The sequence below is a fragment of the Micromys minutus genome, assembly GCF_963924665.1.
Source record: "Micromys minutus genome assembly, chromosome: 19".
NCBI lineage: Eukaryota > Metazoa > Chordata > Mammalia > Rodentia > Muridae > Micromys > Micromys minutus.
The window spans coordinates 6,942,617-6,969,554 of record NC_137954.1 but is presented as its reverse complement, the minus strand read 5'-3'; the positions used below and the strand labels follow the sequence as shown (position 1 = coordinate 6,969,554).

Here is a 26,938-nt window from a genome sequence, read left to right as displayed (position 1 = left end):
TGTCTCTGTTTTGCTTCTCCTGTCAGAACACAGTACAAGAATGGGGCCATTCAAGGGGAATTCTGAGTGCTTGTGAAAGACTCCAAGAAAGCAAGAGTCTTGGGACCTTAGTTTCTCCAAAACCACAAAAGTGTTGTTGGCATGGACTTTCATACCCCTCCCTGGTGTGTCACACAGGAGTGAGTTCACTTCAGCCGTTGTTATTCACGTGCTTCTACGGTAAACATGGGGTTTGCCATGTGTGGCTTATTCTTGTGATTGAATAACTTACTCATATGATTCTTCCTCACTCTCAGAGTATATAAATTGTCAGATAGTCAGTAGCTATTTCATGGGACTGCAGCCCACCTCACTTTTAAGCTCCAGGTTAACACACCACCAACGGGAGCTGTAAACAAGCCTCAGAGTGCAGTGGCTAGGTGTCATCTAGAGAAGGAACTATTGTTTAAGACACTGTCACCCTCAGAGCCTAATAAAAGGACTAGTCAGAAGCCAAGGAACCTGGAGAGGAGCTGAGGTAACAGAAGGCTCCACTTGGGAAGTTAAGGGCACAGAGAATGGGAGTACTGCCCTTGGTTCCTGGGACCTTAGTCCATCCATCACCTGAGGATAGATGAAAAGTCTCACAGCCTTGGGCTTGAGGTGGACAGATAAATTAATCTTTTGAAGTCCTTTGTCTGTAGTGGGGCTCACTGACTACTTTGTAGACAAGTGGGGTACTGCATTTCAACCTCATCCCTCTGGCTAGGGATATAGTCCTAAAGGTTTGAAACACAGAGTAGACCTCACACACAGGTCTCGGTGCTTTGCCTGCTTGCTGCAATTGGTAACACAGTCAGGGGCCGCCCTTTGACCACAGCACTAGATACCCAAGGAACTCAGGACTCTCTGGAGTGCAGGAAAAATCTACTCGACAAGATCCAAAGCTAATGGTGGTCAGCATAGCCTTTGGCACACAGGGAGGGACATTCCTAAAGGAAGACAACTCTGGCATTTGACTGCATGGTTCAGCACTGTCCTACATGGTAGGAAAGACAGACTTTAACTGCTTCTTTCTATTTGACAATTTTATAGGATCCAGAAAGACGCTGTTCTAGTACTTTCTTTTTTTCTGCTATGTGTATTCCCTATTCAAAAGAAATAGTTTTAGTAGTGTTTTTCACATTGCTTTGCTCTGTAAAATTGTTATTGTATTATTATTGTTGTTGTTATTGTGTGCTGTTATATGCAATGTGTGATTTATGGCTGTGTGGGATAACCACATGTACAGGTCAAGAGGACGGTTTTGTTGAAAGAATTATCTCCTTCCACCTTACCAAGGGTTCCAGGGATCACACTCAGACCATCCATCAGGCTGTGTGGCTTTGAGGGCCTTTCCTGCTGAGCCATCTTTGTGTTACTCGTTTATCATTCCTACTTTCACCATAAATATTGTTTTTACCACTTCCGTGGTTACTTGTATTTTATCAGTTTCTATTGTATTTCTGTCTCCTCAGTTTGAAGCTGCTGCTGTTACAGTGAGTGTTACTCAGCAGGACTGGAGATTGAGAGTAGAGTCACAAGTGACACAGGAGTAGACATTCAATCCTAAGATGTAGAAACTGTAACACAGACATAAAAGATACACCCAAAGAGACTGACATGGTTCAAGTGCCAAACCAAAATCCAAAAGTCTTCTTTAAAAAATGTTAACCACTTCAAAAAATAAGCATGTGAAAGTAGTCAGGGAATTCATTTAGAGCATAAAAAAAAACTTCAGTAAGCCAGCAACATGGTTGAGCGATACAGCAAGAAAACTGATACTTGAGGGAAAAACGAGAACAGAATATTGGAAATGAAGCAAAGAAGGAAGCATAAGCAATAGATTTGATCAAGCAGTCAAAAATATCAGTGGGCTGGAGGCATAGCTCAGTGACCCCAGCACTGGCAGGAGACATATCTCAGTGACCCCAGCACTGGCTGGAGGCATAGCTCAGTGACCCCAGCACTGGCTGGCGGCATAGCTCAGTGACCCCAGCACTGGCTGGAGACATAGCTCAGTGACCCCAGCACTGGCTAGAGACATAGCTCAGTGACCCCAGCACTGGCTGAGGACATAGCTCAGTGACCCCAGCACTGGCTGAGGACATAGCTCAGTGACCCCAGCACTGCTAGGCAGAAGCTAAGAGGGATAAAGAAGAGAATAACAGAGGAAGATGCTCAGCATCCTTCTCTGGTTTCTGCATGTGCATGCATGGGCAAGTATGCATCCCCACAATGTGTACATATACATTTGCAAACATGTATCACACTCACACATGAAATGCAGAACACAGCGAACAAAAGTAAAGAAAGACTATTAGTGATGGAAGGCTGGGGGAACAGTGCATTCAGACAGCGGTAGGAAAACAAGCGAGCACACAAAACTTTCCAGAGCAAATGTAAGACTCCAACTTCTCCCAGAACTTCCACAACTCTCCCATACCTACTCAACTTTATATTCTTTCTATAATAATATAATAATAAAAGCCCAGGACCAGATGAGTTTGGTGCAGAATTCTATCAGACGTTCATAGAAGACCTAATACCAATACTCTCCAAACTATTCCACAAAACAGAAACACAAGGAATGCTACCCATTTTTTCTATGAAGCCACAATTACACATATAGTTAAACCACATAAAAACCCAACAACAAAAAAAGAGAACTTCAGACCAATTTCTCTCATGAACATGGATTCAAAAATAATCACTAAAATTATTGCAAACCTAATCTAAGAACACATTAAAATGATTATTTACTATAAGTAGGCTTCATCCCAGGGATGCAGGAATGGTTCAATATACGGAAATCTATCAACATGACCCACCATATAAACAAACTCAAAGAATAAAACCACATGATCATCTCATTAGATGCTGAGAAAGCATTTGACAAGTTTCAACACCCCTTCGTAATAAAGGTCTTGGAAAGATAAGGAATTCAAGGCTTATACCTAAACATAGTAAAAGCAATATACAGCAAACCAGTAGCCAACATCAAACTAAACAGAGAGAAACTTGAAGCAATCCCACTAAAATCAGGGACTAGACAAGGCTGCCCACTCTCTCCATACTTATTCAATATAGTACTGAAAGTCCTGGCCAGAGCAATTAGACAACAAAAGGATATCAAATGAATACAAATTGGAAGAGAAGAAGTCAAAAATATCACCATTTGTAGATGATATGATAGTATACTTAAGTGACCCTAAGAATTCCACCAGAGAACTCCTAAACCTGATAAACAACTTCAGTAAAGTGACTAGATATAAATTTTACTCAAACAAATCAGTAGCCTTCCTCTACTCAAAGGATAAACAGGCTGGGAAAGAAATTAGGGAAATGACACCCTTCACATAGTCACCAACAATATAAAATACCTTTGTGTGACCCTAACCAACCAAGTGAAAGATCTGTATGACAAAAACTTCAAGTCTCTGAAATAAGAAATTGAAGAAGATCTCAGAATATGAAAAGATCTCCCATGCTCATGGATTGGCAGGATTAATATAGTAAAAATGGCCATCTTGCAATCCCCATCAAAATTTAAACTCAACACTTCATAGAGTTAGAAAGAGCAATTCTCGATTTCATTTGGAATAACAAAAAGTCCAGGATAGCACAAACTATTCTCATCAATAAAAGAACTTCCCTGACTTCAAGCTGTGTTACAGAGCAATAGTGATAAAAACTGTATTGTATTGGTACAAAAACAGGAAGGTAGATCAATGGAATAGATTTGAAGACCCAGAAATGAACCCACACACCCATGGTCACTTGATCTTTGACAAATGAGCCAAAAACATTTAATGGAAAAATGACAGCATCTTCAACCGATGGTGCTGGTTCAACTGGAAGTCAGCATGTAGAAGAATGTAAATTGATCCATTCTTATCTCTTTGAACAAAGCTCAAGTCCAAGTTGATTAAAGACCTCCACATAAAACCAGGTACACTGAAACTAATAGAAGAGAAAGTGGGGAAGAACCTCGAACACATAGGAACAGAGGAATGTTTCCTGAATAGAATAACAATAGATTATTCTAAGATCAAGAATTGACAAATGGGACCTCATGAAATTGCAGTTTCTGTAAGGCAAAGGACACTGTCAATAGGACAAAACAGCAACCAACTGATTGGGAAAAGTTCTTTACAATCCTACATCTTATAGAGGGCTAATATCCTATATATATATTATATATATAACTCAAGGAGTTAGACTCCAGAGAATCAAATAATCCTATTTAAAATGGTGTACAGAGCTAAACAAAGAATTCTCAATTGGGGAATATTGAATGGCTGAAAAGCACCTATGGTCAACATCCTTAGTCATCAGGGAAATGCAAATCAAAACAATCCTGAGATTCCACCTCACACCAGTCAGAATGGCTAAGATCAAAAACTCAGGTGACAGCAGATGCTGGTGAGGATGTGGAGAAAGAGGAACACTCTTTCACTGTTTGTGGGATTATAAGCTGGTACAACTAACCACACTGGAAATCAGTCTGGCAGTTTCTCAGAAAATTTGACATAGTACTACCTGAGGACCCAGCTATAATACCCAAAAGATACTCCAACATATAACAAGGACACATGCTCCACCATGTTCATAGCAGGCTTATTTATAATAGCCAGAAGCTGAAAAGAACCCAGATGTCCTTCAACAGAGGAATGAATACAGAAAGTGTGGTACATTTACACAATGTAGTACAACTCAGCTATTAAAAACAATGACTTTATGAAATTCTGAGGCAAATGGATGGAACTAGAAAATATCATCCTGAGTGAGGTAACCCAGTCACAAAAGAACACACATGGTATGTGCTCAACTGATAAGTGAATACTAGTCCAAAAGGCTCGAAATACCCAAGAAACAATTCACAGATTTTATGAAGTTCCAAAAGAAGAAAGGCCAGAATTGAATGCCTTAGTCCTTCTTAGAAGGGAGAACAAAACACTAATGGCAGGAAATATAGGGACAAATAGAGGAGCAGGGATTGAAGAAATATCATTCAGATACTGCCTCATCTGGGGATACATCCCACATGCAGTCACCAAATCCAGTCACTATTGTCAATGCCAAGAAATGCTTACTGGCAGGAGGCAGATATGAATACCTCCTCAGAGGCTCTGCAGAGCCATACTGATACAGATGAGGATGCTTGCTCACCATCGGAGTGAGCATGGGGACCCCAATGGCGGCATTAAGGGAAAGGACTGAAGGAGCTGAAAGGGTTTGCAACCCCATGGGAAGGACAAAATTATCAATCAACCAAACCATCCAGAGCTCCCAGGGATCAAAACCCCAATTCAATGAGCACACATGGAGAGACCCACGGCTTCTGTTGCACATGTAACAGAGAATAGCATTGTCTGGCATCAATGGGTCCAGTGAATGCGTGTTTTCCCAATATAGGGGAATGACAAGGTGCTGAGGTGGGAGTGGGAGCATCTTAATGGAAGCAAGGGTTATGGGACTGGTGGGTGGGAAGAGGACATCTGAAATATAAATACAGAGATATCCAATAAAAATAATAAAGAAAACCACAAAAAATTTCAGGTAAGTAGGTAGAATTAACAAAGGTCATATTGTAATCGAGGTATTCTAGATATAGAAAGACAGAAGCAGACAAAAAGAAAAGACAACCTATGCACATCTTTGGAATACTGTTAAAGCAGCTTTTATACATAAACTTGTATCATGAGTATGAAATCAGAGTGTTCTCAAATAGTCTAGTAACACTCTCAAAGTCTCATAAAAACAACATGAGTCAAGTGTAGAAGCGACAAATGGAAAGAAATAATAAACTAGTGAAACAGGACACTAAAATAAAAGAACAATACAAATAATCAATGAAGCACAGTTGGTTCTTGGCCAAAGAAAAAATACAGAATCCCTTAAACAAAAGAGAAAATAGTCAAATTAATAAGATAACGATTTAAAAGTGAGAGATTACATCAAAACCAATACAATCCTGTGATCATTAGAAAATATTTGGGAAATTTACGTTTTAAAAATCTGTAGTATAAAGAAATCAACAATAAGAGACCTCTAAAATGTATTAATTATTCAAAATAAACAAAACAAACAGACCTCTAGGAAGAACGAGACTGAAGCAGTAACAAGGACCCTCCGGCAAGAGCAGGCCCCGGACACGGAATTGCAGGGAGCTGGTCCTAACTCATGTCTGATGTCGACGAGAGTGGGAAAACTCCTGTCCCTACCATCTGAAACACTTGGAAGAGTAGGTGAGTCCTGTGCCTTGCCTGGGCAGCAGGGTAGAGCTTGCCCTGGCTAGGCTGTGTGTGTGTGTGTGTGTGTGTGTGTGTGTGTGTGTGTGTGTGTGTACCTGGCAGCACAGTAAAGCTTGCCCTCATGGCGTGGGCCCATGAGGCAGCACTTAGCAGGAAAGCTGGTGAGAGAGAGTGGACCGTTTAGCTCAAATACTTCTCAGGACTGGATCCAGGGCTTTGAATTGACTTACCCCAACATCTCTCCCATAGATAAACTCCTGCAGTCTCACAAAGGAGCCAGTCTTTCAGACCCAAAACAACTGGCTGATGCAGGGCAACAGGATATCCAACAGGTGTCCCAGTGAGGTTCCAGTGTTGATAGCACAGCAGAAGCCAGCAACCTTGGACCAAACCAATGACTCATTGCAGCAAACATTTGCAAGCAAAAAGGTATGGACAAAAGGGCACACAGTGGGTCCACTGTGACCCACAATGAAATTGTTTTCTTCTGTTGGAGGGAAGGAAGGGTGAAGGGCAGGTATGAAAGGAAGGAAAATGAGTGTGGTTGTGGTATATGATATGAAATTCACAAAGAACCAATAAAACGCTTAAAAAAAGACTCCCAGCAAGAGAAACACAGAAGGGAAGGATCAAATTCTACCTCAGCTTTAAAGAAGAAATAATACCAATCTTCCTCAAGTTATCCCATACAACAGAAATGTAAAGAACATCACAATCATTCTACAATGCCAGTTATTACCCTAATAAAATGTAGATAAGAACACACAAAAGATGGGCATGGTGGTCCTACCTTTATTCTCAGCACTTGGGAGAGGCAGAGACAGGCTTATTTCTGTGAGTTGGGTCCAGCCTGGTCTATATAATGGCAGACTGTAGTAAATATCGACAAGAAAGCCAAACACAACAATAACAATAAAAAGACCAATTTTCCTAATAACACAGAAACAGATTCTTAATAAAACACTTGTTAATCAAATTCAGTAACATAAAAAAACACCGTACAAAATAATCAAGTTAGTTTCTGACTTCAGAGATACAAGGATGGTTAAATATACATAATTAATAAACAGAACACAACACATAGACTTAGAGACAAATATAATCGGTCCAATAGAAGGAGTAAAGGCTTCGGACAAAGTTCAATATTCCTTCATGATCAAAACTGAAGAACTAGGTATAGGAAGAGTACATATCAATATAATAAAGACTATATATAATACATTTATTGTAAGAATTACATTAAATAGAAAAAATTAAATGGATTTCTTGAAACCTTTATAGGTGACCATATTCTATTCTTTTTAAAGATAATGCTTAAAGTTCTAGCTAGAGTAACAAAAGAAGAAAATAAAAAAATAAGACAGGAGGCAGTAAAAAAAATTCTAGCCTATAGAGGTATGACATAATTAACCTTCACTTTTAACTTGGCTGAATTTAGACTCGTGGGATTGGGGGGATAGTATAGTTAGCAAGTGTCTGACACACAGCATATGGTTTGGTCCCAAGCACCCACATAAAATCAAGTTGCAGCAGCATGTGTGTAAATCCCAAGGCTGGATAGGCAGAGACTAGAGAAGCCTATGGGCTTAGCTGGCTACCCTGCCTACCCATGTGCCCCAGTTTCCATAAAACTCTGTCTTTAAAAACTATGATGGATAAAGAGTGAAGAAGATACTAGATATCACATACATGTACATGCACACGCTTATCAGACATAACTCTGGGCATGTCTGTGAAAGTGTTTAGAGAGAAGTTTGGCTGAGGGAAGACCTACCCTGCATATGGTCAGTACCATCCTAAGCACTGGGGTCCAAGGCTTATGAAAAGGAGAAAGGGGAGCCTCATCATCTGCTCTCTCCTGTCACCTAGGAGTCCTGTTGTAAGGAGCTCCGCCATGCCTTCCCTGCCAGAATGGACTATACCCTGGGCCTATGCACCCAAACAAAACCTTCATTTACATACTGCTTTTTTTTCACAGCAATAAGAAGTTAATAGAGATCTTCTACCCTAAAGCCCCTAAAAATCCCCCCTGAGACGTCTCAGATCTGAAAAAACTCATCTGATATGATACCTGGATGTAGAATCAACCTATAAAAACCAGTGACTTTTCTATGTGTCTAAGCATATCCTGAGGAAAAAATTAGGAAAAGAATTCCTATTTAGAATAGCTTAGAAATAATACCTAGAAATAAACTTGATAAGGAAGGAAAAGACTCTTACAATGAAAACTAACTCAAGAAAGAAATTGAGATAGTGTCATGTTGTATTGCCTACAATCCCAGCACATTGAAGCAGAGGAAAGCAGATCTTTGTGAGTTCAAGACTAGTCTTGTACATATAGCTAGTTCTACACAATGAGACCCCATTTTTAAAAAGTCAATCAATCAATCAACCAATCAACTAAATAAAAATAGATTGACTTTTTAAAAAAAAGAATTAGAAGTAAACACGAAAAGATAGAAAAATGGCTCATGTTCACTGAGCAGGAATATTACAAAAGCAGCTATCCAACCAGAGGCAATCTGCAGTTCCCATAATATCCACCCAAATTCTAGCAGCATTTTCTGCAGCACTAGGAAATACAAAAATTCGTTTGTAAATTCGTAAGACCCCAAGTAGCAAAGTAGTCCTGGAGAAAACGATGCTGTGGAGAGATCACGACAGCTGTTTTCAGTTCTATCACAGCTTCAGTGACAGAAACAGCTGCTGTTACAGGACAGACATATAGATCAATTCAATAAAGCAGAGGACCAAGAAATTAACACCAAAATTTGAGCAAAGGTGACAACTATACACTGATAAAAACTCAAGACAATCAAGCAATGACTCCAGGAAAGCTGGACACACATATGTTGAAGAATGAAAGCAGATCCAAATCTCTCCATCTGCACAATCAACTCAAATGGCTTTAGTTTAAGATAGAAACTTTGAAACTGCTAGAGGAAAACATGGAGAAAGCACATCATGACTGATGAGGTCATGGACCCTTGAATTGAAACTCTACCACTGCCAACGCCATCAACCAGAATAGTTTCTAATTATATTCTACTGGTCCCACCATGTTATAGCCACAGATAAGTGTAAACACAGCTCTCATCAAGGAGTCTTCCTTTACTGGAGACAGAGGCCATGCTAGAAACCCACATCTGGTCAAAATGCAGAGAACACCTGACTGTGGGGTGACATTGCCCATCACGTGAGGCAGAAAGAGTCTAAGAGCCTCAGCACCTGCTGTGGGGACAGTGTCTTGTAAATGTGACACTGACCCTAAACATTGTGGTCACCTAAAAGAGATGTGCACAATGACAACGCTAGTTGCCATGTCAACATGGACGAGGAATCTTCATAGGATGCCACTCCGAGATGAAGAGCTAGAGGTGAAAAGAACCCTCTGAAAGAAATATCACGTCACCCTAAGCAGTCAGCCCTGAGTATGTGGTACATACACACACCGAGTGGGCTCAGCAGCCTCTGTTTATGTACAAATGTTACCATGACAAGTGGTCGTGGAGGCATGCAAGAAGCAGGAAAAGGAGAGAGAGGGGTAAGCATGATGTAATCAATACTTAGCACAGAGCACGGGGATAGGGCTGTCATGCTGGCTCAGCAGGTGGAATTACTTCCTAACATGGAGCAGAGGAGAAGCTGGAAAACTGAGAGCAGTCACGGGAGGGGCAGACAGACACTGGAGCAGAGGACTATCCATGTGGTGGGTTGTAGGCTGAAATAACCAAGTTATTTAAACAGTATTTATGGCTTCTATCACTGGGTGAGTGGTTGTGATGCAAGTCTCTGGAGTCCCTCCCACAGTAAAGTCAAATGAATAATATGTTAAGGGGAAAATACTGATTCAATGTATTATAGGATAAAGTGTTCATGTAATCCCTAATATTTAATGACTTGTGGTTTTTACTTTCAACTACAATGATTAATGCAAACTTTTACAAAATACTGATTTTCATCATGACACTCCATGTGCACTAGTCACTGCTGTATTACTGCAACTGGACTCAGAGACACACGCGGGGGTCTCTATGTCTTTTTAAGAATTGTGTACATACTTTGTTGCTTTGTATGTCAACATGCAACCCTGAACCCCCTAATTGTGCTTTGACTGTCAGGAGAGTGACCTCTGTTGATCTCCCCTTAGCTTTATGTTTTTCGTGGGACTCCTAAGAGCAGGAGTGGTGTGACTCTGACTCTTCTCCACTGAGTTGTCCTCACTAGCTCCTTATCAGGGGTTTGCCTTGTCTTCTTGTGTCTTGTGTTGTCCTGTTTGTAGTCTCCTAGAGACCTGCTCTTTTCTGAAGAGGGAATGGAGGAGGAGGGGACAGGGAAAGGTGACAGGTAGCTGAAAGGAGTGGAGGCAGAGGAAACTGGTCAGGATGTATTGTATGAAAGAAGAATCTATTTGCATTTTCTTTTCCTTAAAGATCTGAAGAGAGATGCCTGCCATACACTCACATGGAAACACTTACCTGTGGGCACAGAAGCTCATTTGGAGGTGATTAACATTTAAGGCACAGAACCTGACAGGTACTACACTAGCTACTAAGATTAAGCCGTGAGACTCGCAGGAGCTCCTAATTTTGTTCTAGTTCATTGGTCCTCACCGCATAAAGACCCACTACCACATGTCCCTTTCCTCCTTGATGAACTGCAACCCAGTGAAACTGAAACAAAATAAAGCCCTTTTCTTAAAAGAAAAACTAGCTGGGAGACTGCCCCGGCGAAAGCCTATGCTTCAAACGGTAATAGAGGCCATGTGTCATTATTTATACTTCAGGTGGGTCTGAGAAAGTCCCGAGTCAGAGCCTAGGACCTATATGATAGAAGAGAACCCACTCCTGTAATTTGTCCCCTGACTTTCACATGTGTATTATAAGAAAGCACATACACAGAATAAATAGGTGTAATAAAAAGATATAAGACTTTATGAAAAGGACTCACTTTGATAGCTTAGGATTAACCCCAGCAACTGACAAATGGGACTGTAAGAAATTAAAATGTGAATTATATCCTGGGTATTCCGAATTTTTGGGCTAATATCCACTTATCAGTGAGTACATACCATGTGTGTTCTTTTGTGTCTGGGTTACTTCACTCAGGATGATCTTTTCTAGTTCCATCCATTTGCCTAAGAATTTCATGAGGTCACTACTTTTAACAGCTTAGTAGTACACCATTGTGTAAATGTACCACATTTTCTGTATCCATTCCTCTGTTGAGGGACATCTGGGTTGTTTCTAGTTTCTGGCTATTATAAATTATAAACATAGCGTAGCATGTGTCCTTGCTATATGTTGAGCATCCTTTGTGTATATGCCCAGGAGTGGTATAGCTGGGCCCTCAGGTATTAACAATGTCCAATTTTCTGAGGAACCTCCAGAGTGATTTCCAGAGTGGTTGTACCAACTTGCAATCCAACAACAATGAAGGAGTGTCCCTCTTTCTCCACATCCTCACCAGCATCTGCTGTCACTTGAATTTGTTGGTCTTAGTCATTCTGACTGGTGTGAGAATCTCAGGGTTGTTTTGATTTGCATTTCCCTGATGACTAAGAAAGCTGAACATTTCTTTAGGTGCTTCATGGCCATCTGGTATTCCTCAGTTAAGAATTGTTTGTTTAGCTCTGTACCCCATTTTTAATAGGGTTATTTGTCTCTCTAGAGTCTAACTTCAGAATACCCAAGATATAATTCACAGACCATATGAAATATGAAGCTCAAGAAGAAGGAAGACCAAAATGTGGATGCTGCAGTCCTTCAGAAGGGGGAACAAAATACTCACAGGAGGAAATACAGGAACAAAAAAAAAAAAAAAAAAAAAAAAAAGCAGAAACTGAAGGAAAGGCCATCCAGAGACTGCCTCACCCAGGGATCCATCCCACCTGCAGACACCAAGCCCTGACACTATTGCTGATGCCAAGAAGTGCTTGTTGACGTGACCTGGTATGACTGTCCCCTGGGAGGTTCTGACAACATCTGAGAATACAAATGCAGATACTCATAGCCAACCATCAGACTGAGCCCGGGACCCCAACGGAAGAGCTAGAAGAAGGACTGAAGGAGCTCATAGGGAGAACAGTATCAAGTAGCTGGACCCCCCAGAGCTCCCAGGGACTAAACTACCAACCAAAGAGTACACATGGAGGGACCCGTGGCTCCAGCTGCGGATGTAGCTTACCTGGCATCAATGGGAGGGAGACTAGAGCTGTGTGGCAGGAGTGGGTGAATGAATGGAGGCGCACCTTCATAGAGGCAATGGGGAGGGAGATGGGATAGGGGACTGTGGGGGGAGACTGGGAAAGGGAACATTTGAAATGTAAATAAGTAAAATAACCTTTTTTTTTTTTTTTTTTTTTTTGAAGAAAGACTCAGTGTGTGATCTTCACTTACCGAATCCTGTTTAAGAAAATTTGATGATTCCTCATTTAGCAAGGGTCTCGAGGCAAGAATGTCTATCTTGCCTTCTAGCCTTCCTTCCATGGTTTTAATAGCGTTTAATAGAGTCTTTAGAGAGATTCTGGAGTCTCCCATCTCCTGAGCCATTCGCATGGAAGGCAAGGTAGGTGCAAAGCTCACACGCCGTGTCACATTTGGAATAACACTGGGCAAGGCTGCAGCCCTTTCCTTCACATTACTGACAAAGAACCGAGAGCCTTCCAGGGACTTCGAGGATGTGGGCCTCTCCGGAGATTTCCTTCGTCTTGGAGGCATTACTAGTTACAAGTAACAGAATCAAGTAACCTAAGGCTTGATTTTTAAGGAATACCCACTTTAGAAGAAAGAATAGCAGAAAGTTCAGGAAGAAGCTAGAACATATATTCCTTGGCTTCAAGAATGAAAATATCACACTGCTTTATATGACCTAGTAAAGAAGTAGGCCACAACCTGAGTTTCCCTAGGACACTACTGCTAATCACAGGCTCTTAGAGCTTTGTGACATCATCACTCAGCAGAGTCGGTTGGTTAGAACCCCCTGAGTATTCCATTTGAAGATCTATTCTAGTACCATGGTAATGGTGGTCTTTGAACACAAAGTTACAGACGGAGGTTTCAGCATATAATGAGTTAAAGGAGTTTACGATCATTGTAAAATATGCTATCTATTTGTAACACAGATACAAATATCCTAAATATGTGATCACTGAACTGAATTGCTTTCTTTAGTAAAATATGGACGGGTTCAATTCCTTACTAAGCACTTTCTGTACGATGCCTGCTTAACAACTTATTTACTGAAATGTTAATGTGAGCTACAGAGGTGTCAGCCGCTTCACTACCAATACCTCTTCCAGGTGAGCTTCTGTCTGCTGCAGATGTACCTTGCTGGCACTCAGCTCTGACTTTGCCTACAATTCAGAAAACAAAGATACTTGTTCCTCACATTTGCCAAAAAAAAGTTAAGGCTGAAACTCAAAAAGCTTTGAGCTTATGAAACCCATACAAATATTTCATAACAAAGTTCCTTGTGAGTGGTTGTGAAAACAACACGTTTTCCTGTGTGGCAGGGCTTCCCATTCAACACGCTTTCATGAATGGTGCATTATACAGATGAAGCATGTACATTCTGATTCTGGTGAAGGCATCTTTAGAACGCCCTCTATACCTCAGCAGAGTCTGATACACAGCAGGGGTTTAAGCTGAGTCAAGAGAAGATATTCACCTTTCCAGGACTGTGTGGGAGGGAAGAGTCCCCGAGCAATGCCTTCCGTCTGCACCACAGAAACTGCACCTCAGAGCAATCCTGTGTGCACAGCCGCCATACCTGAGCATGTTTGACCTCTAAGGCCTTATTCAGTTTGTGTAGGTGGTCATTCTGCAACCTGGTTTCAGTCAACGTGTGCAGCTGTTCCTCTAGCTGTTTAACTTTTATCTACAAGGAAAACAATTAGAGAGCAATTCAAACTTGAAAAGCAAATCCTACATTTTTCTAATGTTGCAAACAATCCTGTCTTAACTTGTTGCTACAAGCAGGCCACAGCTGTGTAAATGAACTGAGACAGCGCATCTGCTTTCTGTGGCCTAAGGGAAGTCCAAATGGACACTATCACCAACAATTCTGTGAGACCGTCCTGCTGTCCTGTAGACGTGTCTCACATCCGAGAGAGCTACAGTGCTAGTATTCAGAACATTTTCCCAATGTGGATAATTAGAAGCCTTAATCGAGGGGGGTGAGGGAGGGAGGGAGGGAGGGAGGGAGGGAGGGAGGGAGGGAGAGGGAGATTTAGAGAGAGAAAATTAGGAAAGTTAAATAGAGTGCTTATATGTTGTGTTGTATTTTAAAATTACAAAATTACCTCCAAAAGGCATGGTGGTACATACCTGTTATCTCAGTCCTTAGGAAGCAGAGGCAGGAGGATTACTGTGAGTTCTTAAATAAGATTACTTTTTCATGGGATAAAAGCAATTTTCACTTCATCTTTAGGACTCAACATACTGTAGCCACTGAGGAACAAGAGGTGCAGCATGCCACCAGCTAAGGCACTTTATCTTTTATCATTTGGTAGGAATTCTTACTTGGGATATTTAAAATGGTCAGAAGCAAAAGAACCCTGCTCCCTGAAGTCTGGTGATTTGGTGAGCATTAGAAACCACTCTATGACCAGCTCATCAGTAAGTCTGGGACATGACTAACTTAAGCCATGGTCAGATGCTTACACTGTTCCATTGGTCTGACTACGCGCATGAGTGTACATCCCTAAATATAGCAATATATATTGGGACCTATAGCTGTAGCTATATGAGACAATCAAAAAATTAAAAGAGCCCCTTTTTAACCTGCTTACACTGAAATGCAAATATTGATTCATTATATTTCCCAGATATTTTTAGTATATATTGCAAAATTGAAATAAAGTAGGACAAATCTATAATGGTAGTTCATTCATAAATTGAAATGAGATTTAGAGTTAGAAATAACCCAAATAGCCAATTTTTAAAAGTCCAGTTTGGTTATTGGCCCTGAGAGTAAAGCCAGGCCCGTTCAATAAGTATAACTCATATCAACTATGTTGCATTTTGCCTTCCAGCTCTGAACCGCGTTTGTCTGCTAACTTTAATGAGGGGAGAATGAATGTTGACATGCTTGGCAGGCCTACTGTGAGATTATTCCACATTTCCTCTGCCCAGTCCAGCCTTTAGCTGTTAGGCAAGTATTCTACGACTGACCTGCGCCCCAACTCCAGGTACATTCTGACTACAAATAAACACATTCAGGTGGCTACGGTGATTTCAATACAGCCTGGTTGTTTTTATTTCTATGGCCCTTGCCTAATGACTGCAATATACCACCCAGCAATTTACACAACACACCCACCGCAAGCAGTACAGCAAGGTTTGCATCTATACTATGAGAAAGAAGACAAGGAGAAAACACATAGTGTATACTCATTCAGAATCAAAGTCCAGGTAACCAACCAGAGCTGTCAAGAGTCAAGCTGGCAATGACTGTGGGGAGTCCCTGAAAGGAGGTCCTGGTGCTCTGAATATTCTATTTCCGATATGAGTACTGATTGTATACTTACCTTTATCTCATTAAAAAACTCAGCAAGCCACATTCTAACATATAACTATGTCTTAGACCCACTTATTTAGTAGGTACTAGCTTTCATGAGGTTGGATAAGTCGATCCTAACTACATCACTGGCAAGCTTGCTTCTTAAGTCTCACAGGGAAAGAAATCACAGGCAACAACTTTGTATATTCACACTCCCTCACATCTCATCATGACACTCAATAAATCAAGGCACGATACTTAGCTCTTCAAGTGTGACCACAGGAATGTGCCACAGTGCTTAACCTCGACATATACATACTATGTAACATTTCTAACCCAATATAACCAAATTTAAAGAATACATAGCACCCTAGTGTCTTGGTCATATTTAGCACATAGCTCATCTTTATATTATTCTGCAACATAGAGAAATCAGTGCTTTAAGATGTGCTGGCCCAAGGCTTGACTGACATATGGAGCAGCAGGAAGTGTGAGATTATACAGATGTAAGTATACACACATACAAACAACACTACCTCTCGGAGATGTTAACTAAATTCCATGTAAAACTTTCTTTTTATTTGTCACTGTCCCATAAATGTTGGAACATGGTCAAAAGAATGATACATGGTGAACAATGCCTTGGGGGAACTGTGAGAGAAGCCATGTTTATTCCTGTTGGATGTCAGAATATAGGTACAGAACCCAATCTAAAGAAAGCATACACTGAGTGCTATCTTCAGTGTACCCTGGATCTGGATATGGCCTTCTGCTTTACTTTTTCCAGATATAATCTATAGTGTGTTCCAGGCAATTGTGTTTAGATCAGTCTGTCCTGAGAATGTTCTGTGAGCCACACTGAGTGCCACCTGTAGGCTTAGATATTTAAAAAAAAGAAAAAAAGAAAAAAAGAAAACCTACATTAATAAGGGCTTTTAAATGCTTTGACTCCCCCTTTTAGCTCACCATGCAAAGTTGGGGGCAGAAAATGGTAAATAGTACAAAGGGATGCAGATTTATTTAGAAGTTGTATTTTGGGGACATTTTAATCTTCGTTGTCACAATACCAGCAGTCTTGTTTAACAGTGTCAGCGGTGGCAGGATCCAGCAGAAACCACCAGGCTCTCTGCACTAGTCAGCGGGAGCAACAAGGACCACCCAGAATGCTAGGGGTTTTCTGTGGTGCCTCTGCCAACCAAGTGGTGATCGACCAAGCCGAGAGACCAGTGAAGAGCTGCAGTTAGCAAGCTCCCTGTCACAGGTCCCATTCAAACTCTCTCCAGTGTCACGGTCCTCTCAGAGGTCTGGCCTCAGCAAATCCTCATGTGAGTCTGCACCATTACACAGGACCAGACGTTTTCACTTCAGTTCTGGGAAAGTGCTGCTCTTGGCAATATTTAGTATGTGCTCACCTACCTTTATTTACATGTTTTTCTGATCATGTTGTTCTGATCTCAACTTCTTTGGACTGCAGCTTTCTTTGTTACATTTGTGTATAAAAGTACACTGAAGTAAGTTGCTGTAGTGTTAGACTGTGATTCACCTCACTCTCTAAGGTCATCACATTCCAGGTCTCACAGTCAGATCTGCTCAGGTCAATGAAGACTGACACACAAGCACAACTCGTATCAACTGCCTTTCTGTGGGCCTAGATTGGAAGGGTTAAATCTAGGCCTTAAATTCTGATTTAATTGCCTTTGTTGACATGAGAGTCATAGAAAGTTTTTCTTATGTATTTTGAACATTTTTAAGCACGCAGAAAACATGAAAGACCTTTCTATATGCCCAGCACCCCAAATTCTACCACTAATTTTATCAGATATTATTAGCTCCTGTGGGCCCTCCAATCTTCTTTTCCTAATTGGATGTGTTTCAAAAGAAATGGTAAATATACATTTCCTACTGCTGGGGCTTTTTTAAATCCCACCTGATTCTAATGTGCACCTGAGCCTTAGAACTCACAAGTAGAAACATCAGAGAGTAGTGTTTCCATTAGGGTTTGTCTACGTCATGCTCAAGCACATCAGTGGCAAGCTTCCTGCAGTGTGGGAACCATGCAAGAAAGCTGGGAGGCAAGCATGGTCCCTCCCACTCACTCACATCCCACCACACTACTCAGTACGACAGACTCCAGCACGTCAGGCATTTTTCTTACGGCATGTCTATGATGGCAGTTACAAAGCTTCAGACATAAAGAAGCGAAGTTAAGGAGGGTCAGAGGCCACAGAGTTACTGAAAGACGGAAATTCTCTAAAAGTCTATATATTTAATCAAACAATTACCATTCTAAACATCAGACAAAAATTGAAGATAAATCTCATACCTGGAGTCTCCCCTTTTCATAGGCAAGCTTATTTTTACTCTCAGTAATTTTTTCCAAGGCGTTTTTCACTTTCTGCTGAGCAACCTAAGAGATCAAATGCACACGCATCATTACATTTCCATACATGACTGGCACTTCCCCTTTTAAATACCTATTAATATTGCTGCTATTCCTACAGAAATATCAAACTTTACTTGCAATGCACTGAAGCCTATAAGACGTCCCCTAGACAATAGATGATTTTGCTGACAGGAAATATGTACAGAGTTTGCTAATGAAGATATGAAGCCATAGGCGTCTCAGCGTCCACTGTCCTTCGTACCTACATTTTTCCTTTGTTTCTCATTTATTAATCCTTCGTACATGTTCCCCTAGCTGTGGTATACTTGTAATAGTGACTGTATACTGCTTGGAGAGGACCATATAGTTTTTCAGGAACAATGACAGCAACCTCTGACAGTAGAAGACCCTATTGTTTTCACAGCTTAAAAAAAAAAAAATCACCTCTCACAAGTTGAAGGTAAGTACCTATCTTGAAGAAACCATATACTTTAGACACATGACTGGAAAGATCTGAGCTGTATCTAACCATGAACTACGCCTTTCCTGTGGTTCAGCTTTCACAGTACCAGAAAGTACTATGTAAGCTGTCAAGAAAGGGAAGCAATGAATTGTTATATCCTGACATGTGATTCTTGTGAACTAAAACAAGCATTTCAAGATATCATGAAAAGTACAGTCATGGCACCCATATCATAGTGGTAACCAACAACTATTTAACTGGATTAATGGCCCAAGAATGGGAAGGAAATCATGCCTGACCCTAGAAACCTAGGCAGCTTCCATATCTAGTGAGGTCATGAACTTTTAAAGCTTCACTATCACTTTACTAGACCAGCATAATTTCTAACCTCTTCTAAAAACCTCTCTATAAACAAAATAAGTGCAATTCTCACTCTTCATCAAGGAACCTTCTCTTTACAGCGAATGGAGACTGTTACAGAAAACCCCTGCACTCTAAGTAGAGACAGATGGAACACGGATACAATGGGCACAATCCCGAACACATCTACACAACACAGCCTCAGGAACATCCCAGAAGAGAGGCAGAAAGGCTGTAGAACAAGAGAACATGGAAGTCTGTTGGGAGACTGTATCTCCTAGAAACAACAGGGAAGCAATACCTATTATACCTCAAAAACTATGGTTGCCTAATAGAGACATGAACAATGACAGTGCCCGTGGAGGTGTGAACGGCAGGGACTCTCAGAGAGTCTCACCCTAGACAAAACCTGGGACAAGTGATGACTGCTGACGAAGGAGAATTACCCAGAACCGGGTCCCTAATCGGTCACCCAATAACAATGCTCAGCCGTAAATCAAGTGCACACAAGACACATGAAAAAGAAGTAAATGTGTACATTTACATATTTGTGGAGTCATGGATATCTATTTATCTGCCTACACAGGTAGATAGACAGACAGACAGACAATGAAATAATAATAACTAAAGGAAAGGGGGCCATCAGTTTGAGAGGACGTGGAGGGGGTCTACGGGAGGACACATAGGAGGAGTTGGAGGGGAAGAAAGGGAAGTAGAGAAATGATATAATTACATTTTAGCTTTTAAAAATTTAATAAAAGATGTTGGGTGCTTATTTAAATTTCCTGTTTACAGGTTACTAAATTGTCCCTGCATTTTAAATAATGAAGGAGCATAAATTAGACATTACCCAAATGAATCAACACTTTTGGAGCAAGAACATACGAGGAATCACGAGGAATGGGTGCCGGTATCCCAATAGGCGCGGCCAGGTTTCCCACTGTCCATGACAACCCCAAAGCTAAGAATGCAACACTATCTGCTACATGCTCTCCATGCATTAACTTAATTCTCAGATACCTCTATAGCAATAGCATCATTATCCTCATTTTGACAGATTAACAAACTCAGGTTCTAAGAGATTAAACGTCATCTCTCTCATAGGCAAAATGTCTGACTCAAAAGCCATGAAAACATAAAAAGATTTAGACCATGTAATTCTTCAGAGTTGAAGTTAAGTAATGAGCATTTTATGACAGGGTTTAGTAAAAACTAATCCTCGATTTAAAAAGACATTAGGGTATTCTGTGCGATCGAAAGAATCCCTTGCATGTTCTAAATCAGCATTAATCATTCTCCAGAAATTCAAACACCTAAGAAAATGATTAGCTTCTTAGAAGGTCATCTCTAAGTCCTCTTCACTTGAAGATGCTGTAAGAACGTACACCATATTTGTAATGCACACTGACCTGACCAAACAGGTTTTAGAAGTCACACTCACTACCTATCGCTTAGTGGGGGTGGTTAGAAATATAAGGTTCTTTCTCATAATGTATGTAAAAGGAAGTATTTTAAGGCATCAAGTCCATTTGTCTTGTCAGTGACGATCACTTAGAGCTGTCTCAATCTCCTCCTCCGGACTGACCTTTCCATACCCACCCCTTGGTAGTCAGAAGTAGCTTTGTGCTGCTCAAGGGAAGCCATTTTATCTGTCAGGTGCTTATTTTCTTCCACTAGAGTCTGCAGGTTTTGATTCAACAAATTGATGTCTTCCTTTGAAAACAAAAGGAGAAAAGAAATTATTTTAAACAAAAAAAAAATCTAATTTTGAAATAGCAGTTGGATTGGAAACAGGAAGGGAGCCTAGGGCCATGTTTCCCATCTCAGAGTGGGTGTGCTGAGTCTTGTTTGATAGCTTTAGAATGTTCAAAGCAAATATTTTTATTTTCTTTCAACTTTTACTTTATTGAAATACTTTCTGGGGCATTATATTCTGATCATGCTTTTCCCCTTCCTCAACTTCTCCCAGGTCTTTCTCACCTCCCCATCTACCCAACTCCATGTCCTTCTCTCTTTACAAAAAAAGAAAGAAATAACCCTCCACAAAAAAACACAAGCCAAAACATACAAGCAGAAGACCAGTAAGGCAACAAATGCCCAAACAAAGCTTCATGAGACAAAAAGTCTACAAAAATACCATTGAGTTCGTTTTGTGTTGAGAATGGGACCCTTTCCCGGAATGTGGCTGATACACTCAGTGAAGCTCCTTTAGAGAAGACGAATCTTTATTTGCCAGAAGATTCTGACTTCACACAGCTTCTTGGTTAAGGGTGTGCGGGGCTGTGTTCACACTTGAGCCCCGCCGTCCGGATGGAACCTGCGAGGTCTGTGCATGCTGCCGCAGTGGCTGTGAATTCTTACCCACCGCTTCCTACAGTCTCTACTTCGCTTCTAGTCGCCATTGGGAGAAGAGAGTCATGTTCTTTCTAGCAAAGAGCGTTTATCCGTTCACACTGTGTGTGACAGATACAAAAACCTCCCACAAAGTGTTGTCAAAATTAATCTAGCAGTACATAAGGTGGAGATAAGAGGTAAGTGAAGCTTATCCTGATAGTATATATGATTTATTACCAGTATAATTCAGCACATAAATATATTGTATTAGACAAGCCATAAGACCATGTCAATAAAAATACACATTTTAAAAACTCAACATTGATCTGACTTTCGAAAAACTCAACTAAAAATTATGAAAAACAACCACTTCTACCTGATGCAATTGGACCTACAAAAATAAAATAAAAATAAAATAATCCTATAGTTGGCTAGGTTTCTACTTTAAAATATAATTTCCCTTGTGTTGAACAGGCCTTAAGTTCTGTAAGAGAGCTGTTGGTTATAACCAGACTATGTGTGCCTCTGTTGCACCCTTAGGGTTATTGTGACATGCATGTTCGTGTGGTAGTTCGCTGGTATTACAGCTAGATAGAACTACTGGTTGCTTTCTTCCCTTGGAAGCTCACATGTCCCCTTCCGCTACCATGACAGCTACTGTAATTAGCAAAGTGGAGAGTGGGAGAAATAGTGTCCCACAGACGAGAGCCCCGCACTCCCAATGTTTTACTCAATACCAAGTAGCCATATGCATATATATTCACATACATGTGAGTGACATATCAAATGAGCAGGTAATGCGTATATAGTATAAGTAGTTGTTACATACATACATATAACATGCAATTCAAAGGCGTGAATACGAGAGAGAACAGGAGTAATTTAATGGAAGTATTGAAGGAAAGGGAGAAAATGGTATCATTGTGTTTTAACTTCACAAATAAGAAAATTAATTAAAATATCCTAAAGCTCACAGGGCTGTGATGCTGGAAGACTGAGTGTTTTCCTCCTAAGCGAGGGAAAAGATGACAGTCCCTGCTGACATCATCCCTACTCAGCCTCATAAGGAGGCCATAGCCAGAGTAATGAGGGATTAAAGAGTGGGGCACTAAACCTGAGAGAGAAATAAAACTCTGTTCACAACAAGTTTGTCGACTTAGGAATATCCAAAACTCTATAGAACACTCACTAGAAAATTGAGTTTGTCAACATTAAAGGATGCAAGATCAAACTGACTGCATTTTTACAAAAAATATTCGCAGTATCTGTATGGACTGGTTCTAGGACCCTTTCAAATGCACAAATATGTGGTTATTCTAGTCTCTTATGAGAATTGGCATAACTTTTACAAATAACATATATTCAATTTTATGTGACATTTGCATATAACCTATGTATCATTTTATATATGGGAAGCTCTCTAGATTATTCCTAGCATCTAATATAATGTAAAGAGTATACTGTGTTGCTTAGAGAAAAATCAACAGAGAAAAAGGCAATACACAGTCAGTATATATGTAGCTTTCCCCAAATATTTTCAATTTATTATTAGTTTAATTCAATTATATAACCCACAGACATGGGGGCCAATGAGCAACAAACAACTGGAGTTTTATATTTTTTTAAAATATCATTTAATTCTAGGTACAATATATACACCTCTAATTCCAGAAATATTTGCAGGCTAGCCAGAGACCCACACTCCTTCTGGTTTGTACGTGTGCCCAGAGTAGAGCCTCTGCTCTGGACCCCACACACTCAGCCAAAAACACAGTTGCAGCTGGGTGTTATGACACATGCAGGATCACAGGTGAGACCCCGAACCCAGCCCCAATACCTGGCATAACTGGGACCCCCCAGGATCCAGGGACACAGGTACCCCTCCCAGCCAGAGACACTTGCTCCTTCTGGTTTGCACCTATGCCATGAGCAGAGCCGCTGCCCTGGATCCCACCAGCTCAGCCCAAACCCAGATGCATTATGACCCCCAGGAGTTCTGACCCATCCAGGATCAGAGATCAGAGAATCACAGGCTCACGGGCTCACAGGAGGGACAGGCTCCAGTCAGAGACAGCAAGGCCAGTTAACACCAGAGATAACCAGATGTCAAGAGAACCACATACACATGGAAGCTGAACAACTCTCTACTCAATGATAACTTGGTCAGGGAAGAAATAAAGAATTTAAAGACTTTTTAGAATTTAACAAAAATGAAGGGACAACATACCCAAACTAATGAAAGCAGTGCTAAGAGTAAAACTCATAACTCTGAGTGCCTCCAAAAAGATATTGAAGAGATTGTACACTAGCAGCTTAATGGCACATCTGAAAGCTCTAGAACAAAAGACGCACATACACACAAGAGGAGGAGAGGGCAGCAAATAAACTCAGGGCTGAAATTAACCAAGCAGAAACCAAGAGAACTACACAAAGAATCAACAAAACCAGGATCTGGTTCTTTGAGAAAAATCAAGATAGATAAATCCTTAGCCAGACTAATCACAGGGAACCACATTAAAAAAACATCAAAAATGAAAAAAGAGACATAAGAACAGAAATTGAAGAAATTTAAAAAGTAATCAGATTCTACTACAAAAGTATACATTCAACAAAACTGGAAAACCTATATGAAATAGATAATTTTCTAGACAGATACCAGGTACCAAAGCTAAACCAGGACCAGATAAACCAGATAAACATCTCCATAACCCCTAAGGAAATAGAAGCAGTCATTAAATCTCCCAATCAAAAAATCCCCAGGATCAGAAGACTTTAGTGCAGAATCTATCAGAACTTTATGGAAGACCTAATACCAATACTCCTCAAACTATTTCTATGTACTCAATACATTCTATGAAGCCACAGTTACACTGACACCCAAACTGCACAAGACCAAACAAAGAGTACTTCAGACCAATTTCCCTTAGGAATATCAGTGCAAAAATACTCAATAAAATTCTTGCAAACTGAATCCAAGAACATCACGTAGGTTCCGTCCCAGGGATGCAGAGACGGTTAAATATATGGCAAACTGTGAGGTAGGTAGGACGTGTTGGAACCCTGATCCTTGATTGAGACTGGGCTGGGTGAAAGCCCTAGACGTGGTAAACAAGACGGCAGGAGCTTCCCGAACTCTAGAGAAATCAGAAATCTTCACGCTGAAAAAGTGCACTGCCCCACAGGGCAATGACCATGTCCCAAGTTCCATTTTCAAATGAGGATGTGACATGGACCCCAGCCAGATTGGCCACACCCATAGTCCCTCTCCTGCACATAGACATGATTGCACATAAGTTCGGACTACTCCAAAACATGTAGATAAGATCTTCCCAAACCCTGAGGCCAAGCCAATAGGAAGCTGGTTGTCAGACCCCGAACCATTTCAAAACTGTACTTATACGGTAGCTGGGCACAAACGAAAAGTAGGACACATGTAGAAATCATTCCTCTGCCTGAGTCCCTTTGTTCTAAAGAGCTAGTAATACCTCTGATTGGGAAGAGACTTTTCTCTCCCAAAGTTTCTTGCATGCAGCACAGGAGTCTCTGGATGGCCCAGTCCAGCCTGGCCTGGTGCCCAGTGGCAGCTGTGGTCTGCTGCGTCCTGCTAGGATCATCAGCAGAGCACTGTTGTTACAGGCTCAGGCCAGAGTTCCCACACCCGGCTGAGCATTGCTCTCACGAGTCCAAGCCTGAATTCGTGCACACCATCCAAATCTAGTAGCAGAGGCTGCCTTTCCCTAGTCAAAGAGCTGTGAGGGACTCTTTGAACCAGGTCCCACAGAAATACATCAATGTAATCCACTATATAAACAAACTCAAAGGAAAAAAAAGCCACACATCATCATCTCATTAGATGCTGAAAAAGCTATTGACAAAATACAAGACCCTTTTATGTTAAGAGTATTGGAGAGATAAGAAATTCAAGATCCACACCTAAATATAATAAAAGCAATATACAGCAAGCCAATAGCCAACATCAAACTAAATGGAGAGAAACTTGCAGCAATCTCATTAAAATCAGGGACAAGACAAGGCTGCCCACTTTCTCCCTATCTATTCAATATAGTACTTGAAGCCAGAGCTTGAGCAATTAGGCAACAAAGGAGGTCAAAGGGATACAAACCAGGAAGGAGGAAGTCAAGATATCACTATTTGCAGATGATATGATAGTATACATATGTGACCCCAAAAAATCTATGAGAGAACTCCTACAGCTGATAAACAACTTCAGCAAAGTAGCTGAATATAAAATTAACTCAAACCAGTAGCCTTCCTCTACTGAAAGGATAAACAGGCTGAGAAAAAAATTAGGGAAATAATACCCTTCACAATAGTCACAAACAATATAAAATATCTTGGTGTGACTCTAACCAAGCAAGTGAAAAAATCTGCATGACAAAAACTCCAAGTCTCTGAAGAAAGTAACTGAAGAAAACCTCAGAAGATGGGAAGATCTCTCATGCTCACATATTGGCAGAATTAACAGTAAAAAAATGGCCATTTTACCAAATGTAATCTACAGATTCAATGCAACCCTCATCAAAATTCCAACTCAATTCTTATATTGTTAGAAAGACCAACTCTCAAATTCATTTGGAATAACAAAAACTGAGGACAGTAAAAATTATTCTCAACAACAAAAAAACTTCTGGGGGAATCACTATCCTTGACCTCAGCTGTACTGAGTACAGGGACCCCAATGGAGAAGTTGGGGCAAGGACTAAAGGAGCTCAAGGGGTTTGCAACCCCATAGGAAGAACAACAATATCAATCCCGCAAAGCCTCCAGGGACTAAACCACCAAAGAGTAGGCATGGAGGGACCCATGGCTCCAGATGGATACATAGCAGAGGATGGCCTTATCCGGCATCACTGGGAGGGGAGCCCCTTGGTCCTGTGGAGGCTCGATGCCCCAGTGTAGAGGAATGCCAGGGCAGGGAGTCAGGAGTGGGTGGGTGAGTGGAAGGACACGCTCATAGAGGGAGGAGGGGGGAGGGAGAGGGGTTTGTGGAGGGGAAACTGGGAAGGGGAATAACATTAAAATGTAAACAAAAATAACCAATTAAAAAAGAAAAGAAACAATTATAAGACTAGATAGCTAAGAGTTTCAAGTAGCAAAACAAAGAAAAAAACAAAAACAAAATGAATGACACATAACAGAAAGCCTACAATGAGATTTATATATCTATGACCAACTAATTTTCAACCAAAATACCAACACAATCCTAAAGAACCGTGAGATCTGTCCAAAGATCTAACTAGAAAATAGAAACCGGCGACGTGGGAGAAGCAAGAACCCTTACAACTTCTCTCCCACATAGCAAAAGCAGCCACAAGAACTTTCTCATGAAAATCATCTATGGAACACTTATTAAAGAAAATGGCTGAAACTACACAAGAACTGGGAGTTGTGTTGTTTTTATATGCTCTATTCTTATCTTCCTTTCTCTAGCACAAAAGTAACTTTAAGTCAACAGACTGCCAGCTCAGAGAGAACTCAGCCTGGCAGACGCCTAAGGTAAAAAAAAAACCATGGTTGTTACTTTCAATATGACATCCGCAGAGCCCTATCATAGCTCATGCGCCTCAGTGAGGGTCACTATAGCTGTGGTGAGACATGACC

At 40.8% G+C, this 26,938-nt stretch overlaps 1 protein-coding gene across 1 annotated transcript in view; it reads right to left on the bottom strand.

The window, feature by feature from the left end:
- CCDC150 (coiled-coil domain containing 150) overlaps positions 1-26,938 on the bottom strand; it is a gene marked incomplete at both ends in the record, with an annotated part of 75,376 nt that overhangs the window by 15,472 nt on the left and 32,966 nt on the right. The window contains 4 exons of the mRNA XM_080932889.1: positions 13,567-13,629; positions 14,046-14,153; positions 18,100-18,171; positions 20,582-20,695. Of these exons, the coding sequence (XP_080789015.1) occupies positions 13,567-13,629; positions 14,046-14,153; positions 18,100-18,171; positions 20,582-20,695 (357 nt within the window). The remainder of the gene's footprint in view (positions 1-13,566; positions 13,630-14,045; positions 14,154-18,099; positions 18,172-20,581; positions 20,696-26,938) is intronic.